Here is a 3941-nt window from a genome sequence, read left to right as displayed (position 1 = left end):
ATATACAAATAGCTAAACTTACAAAGGAGAAATATTTGATGAAAGATATTTCAACTGATACTAAGAGTATTCAGTGTGACTACTGGACTAAAGCAGGTTAGTTGAGTTATTTAATATATCAATGTATCAATAATCTGTTATTTTATAGAATTACCATTTGATGGTATGTTAACATTGGGTAAGAAGGTGTGTCTGTATAATGCTAAGAGTAGTCATGAGTTACAGTTGGATGAATGTGGTCTTACCCTCTCTCTACCTCATGGACTCTTCTCTCCAGTGGATAGCACTGTCTATGAAGCTGCTGCTCAAGGTCTATGGGGAGGAGATTTTGAGTTTCCTGGAGGCACACATCTGATCAGTAGTGTATGCTACATATCTGTGTCTCCTACTGTTCCTCAATTGGATAAACCAGTGACTGTAGAGCTAGTACATTGTGCTCATTTGACCTCTCAATCTCAGAGTGAGTATCTGAGCTTTGTAGTAGCCAAGGTTCAACCTGGTAAACAGTGCAGCCCTTTTAAATTTGAGTTGTTACCAGGAGGATCATTCTCACCTGAGTCTCAAATTGGTATTATAAAATTGAAGAGATTCTCACTGATTGCTGTTGTGATGGGTGCTGTGACTGTTGGTGGTGCCAGTGTTGCTGCTGGTCTTGCTCCTCTTGCTGCTGTGGCTCTTGGAGTAGCTACTGCTGCTGGTTTAGCATGGACTAATGGTTAGTATTATGATGCTTAATGTACATTATACGTGATGAACACTGTAGTCAATCGCACACCGACTGTTGAGACTCCTTCAATGAATTGTCTTGCATTAGTTTATAAGAAGTGTTTACCTGATAAAGTGATGATGAATCTAACTGCAATACAAGATATGGGTCACTTGAAAAAGGTGAAATATTGATATTATTATTATTATTATTATAGTATTATAGTTGATAGAGAAAGATAGCATAAAGTCATTACTGGGTACTCAGATATCAAGCTTTCATTTTCAATTTTACAATAATAAGTTTGATGGTAAGGATTGCTTCTTAAAGGTCCACAATTTCCCATCACACACAATTGATGGCTGGAGAATAAAACCATGCAATCCTCCTACAGTAAGTGACTGTTTCTTAATGATCTCTTTACTTTGTGGTTCATAGATAAGTAGAAGTCTTGTTGTTCACTACAGCAGTAAAAGTGCTGAGCCCCCATACATTCAAGTATCAGTGCAACCTGATGAAACTGATGCTACTAACAAGCTATCTTATGCTTTATCTATTGATGGTATACAAACATCATCTGATGCATCTACTGTTCAATGGAATATTGAAGTATCTAAAAATGATTTCACTCATTCATCTGGTAATCAGTTATGAATCACTATTAATATTAATTGTTGTAAAATATTATATTTATAACCTATAGTAACTACATTAGAGTCACCTAAAAATACTGCAGCTAATGTTGGAACAATCTCCTTAGGAAGAGGTAAACGTCATCATATAAACATTACAACGATGTATTGTATTATAGGTCAAGATATTGAGACTATCAAGAAAAAGCTTGGTGATGTTTTGCAGAGTCGCCAGGTTGCTTTCAATAATATTTTTGATCTCTCCATGGGTAGTATTGCAAATGAGTTTTATCAAGTTGGAATCATAACACAAGATGTTCACAGATCACCAACCTATGATACAATTATTAGATATTTTTTAGCCAGCATTTCAATAATAGGGACACAGTCTGAGATTGAGAAGGAATGTGGAAAATTCCTAACTGCTTTGTGTAATGTTGGTGGACCAGTAGCTCGTGCTGCTGACGTGTTGAAGGAAGATTGGGAACAAGCAATGAAAAACTAGCCATTATTATTATTATTATCTTTCAATGTACAAAGTAACCTAATTATAATGTATCTATTATTTTATTAATCTTATCATTAAAGTGAGAATTAATAATAAAATTATTCTGTCACTTATAGCCCTGCTAGTTTATCACCACACAATATTGCGAATTGCATAAAATGAGTTATAGAACATGCATATGGCACTCAAGCCAATGCCTTCAATTTCTTAATGATTGTTATTCTTTATAATGTCAACAATAAGAACAGTTACATTATCAGTACACCCTCTCTTGACTGCTTCAACTGCCAGCCTGTTACAAGCCACTTCAAACCTATACTCTCTATCACTGACGACTTCAGTGCCTTGAATCAATCTATCATCTACAAACAACAAAAAGATCCAGCATTAAAAATAATGAATACATTACATATGCACCTTCTCCTGGTTTCTGAATAGATTCATCCTAAATGAAGTAACACCATAGTAAAAATAGTAATAATAATAATAATAATAATAATAATAATAATAATAATAAAATGCTCACATTGACTACTCCTAGTATAAACTTTGCTACTTCGTCCATTTTAAAAACATTCCACAAACCATCACAAGCAACCACTACAAATCTATAATAAATTGATACATAGAAAATATAAAATAATTAAAACAATATAAGAGTAGTAGATAATTATCATGTGTTTTCTTGCTCCAAAAATTCCACTAATGTATTATACTATCGATCTAGTGTGTTGAGCCAATTCAAACAATATTTTTTGAGCTATTAAAATTATTATTCCTGGATGGTGTAATCATTCATACTTACAGGTCATTCTCAGTCAGTTCACATCGTGAAACGTGTGGAGTTGCTATGAGGCCACACCCCTTGAACCTCCCATCACCAATGCTCCTAGAAACCTCCATAATACCCATTATACGTCCTTCCCTATAATAATAATAATAATAATAATAATAATAATAATAATAATAAAGATAATAATAACAGAATGATTGATTATATGCACCTAACAAATCCACCAGATTTTTCTATCCTCTTCCTTTCCTCCAACTGAAAAAAACAAAAAATAATGAAAAAATCATAATCAAAAATGTAACTAACACTGGCAGAGGTATGATCTTTAGTTAATGGAACTGATATTACGGGAGGCTCTCCTCCAGTGTCTCCCTCATCACTTCTCCGGTACATAACAGATTTACTGTCACCAAGATTACCTGGAACAACCAAAAATTATTATATACAGTATAAAGGTTATATCTAAATTTCAGTCATTTTGTGTTTTCATTAAAATTTTCATATTAAATTCGACAAAAGAGGTATGGTACTCTAGGAAAAATGGCCGCAGAAGATAAGATTGATATTAACAAATGGCAAATCTCGACAAATTCAAAAAATTTTGTACCAACCATATAAAAGCCCTGTACGGTATTGAAGATAAATTATCACAATTTCAGTAAATTGGTGGAAGGTTGTTAAAATACCTGAATATAATACATTATCCATTGCCATGATGATGGCAACAGTTGAGCCATCCTTCCAACTCGGCGTTGCTTTTGCTGCGAGCGACAAGAAATCGGAATCAGTTTTCTTGAAAGAATCAACAAGACAGCGTTTGATCGACTGAGCTGAGACATCCTCTGGATAAAAAACAAAATTAATTAATTTTGTTTTAAAATTTTTAGTTTTTCTTTTGCCTTTTTGTCACTACTATTACTATTATTACTATTAATCAGTATTACCTTTTGGGAATTTATTAACAATCACTCTATGAAGATTACCAGCTGCAAACTCAGAGGCACGGGATCCACTGTGACCATCAAAAACACCATAATAAGACACACTGCTAACCCTGGATGAGCATTAATTAGAACATGGCAGGCATTAATTAGAATAGTACAAATCTCACATTAAAATATTAAAAAATAAATTCTAAGACAATCGATACATAAGAGCATAGACACATACGGTGAATTAGAGAGAGTTGGGAACTGTTCCATCATGTCGTTAATGATAACATGAGAGTCCTGCATCTCTTCTCTCTCCCCTCTCCTCTCCCCGTGATACCCTCTCAACTGGTACCGACTCAATGTCACTATA

General features: G+C 34.0%; 1 protein-coding gene across 1 annotated transcript in view; it reads right to left on the bottom strand.

The window, feature by feature from the left end:
• Positions 1–2047: 2047 nt before the first annotated feature.
• Positions 2048–3941, bottom strand: part of LOC100637563 (uncharacterized) — a 5593-nt gene continuing 3699 nt past the window's right edge. Inside the window, exons 10-18 of the mRNA XM_003390926.2 lie at positions 3810–3936; positions 3584–3693; positions 3326–3481; positions 2946–3058; positions 2851–2894; positions 2652–2771; positions 2373–2454; positions 2264–2291; positions 2048–2208 (exon numbers count right to left, since the gene is read on the bottom strand). Of these exons, the coding sequence (XP_003390974.2) occupies positions 2054–2208; positions 2264–2291; positions 2373–2454; positions 2652–2771; positions 2851–2894; positions 2946–3058; positions 3326–3481; positions 3584–3693; positions 3810–3936 (935 nt within the window). The 3' untranslated portion in view covers positions 2048–2053. The remainder of the gene's footprint in view (positions 2209–2263; positions 2292–2372; positions 2455–2651; positions 2772–2850; positions 2895–2945; positions 3059–3325; positions 3482–3583; positions 3694–3809; positions 3937–3941) is intronic.

The sequence above is a fragment of the Amphimedon queenslandica genome, unplaced genomic scaffold, assembly GCF_000090795.2.
Source record: "Amphimedon queenslandica unplaced genomic scaffold, v1.1 AMPQUscaffold_11476, whole genome shotgun sequence".
Lineage (NCBI taxonomy): Eukaryota > Metazoa > Porifera > Demospongiae > Haplosclerida > Niphatidae > Amphimedon > Amphimedon queenslandica.
Note: the sequence above shows the minus strand (reverse complement) of the source record. Positions and strands in the feature narration are given on the sequence as shown.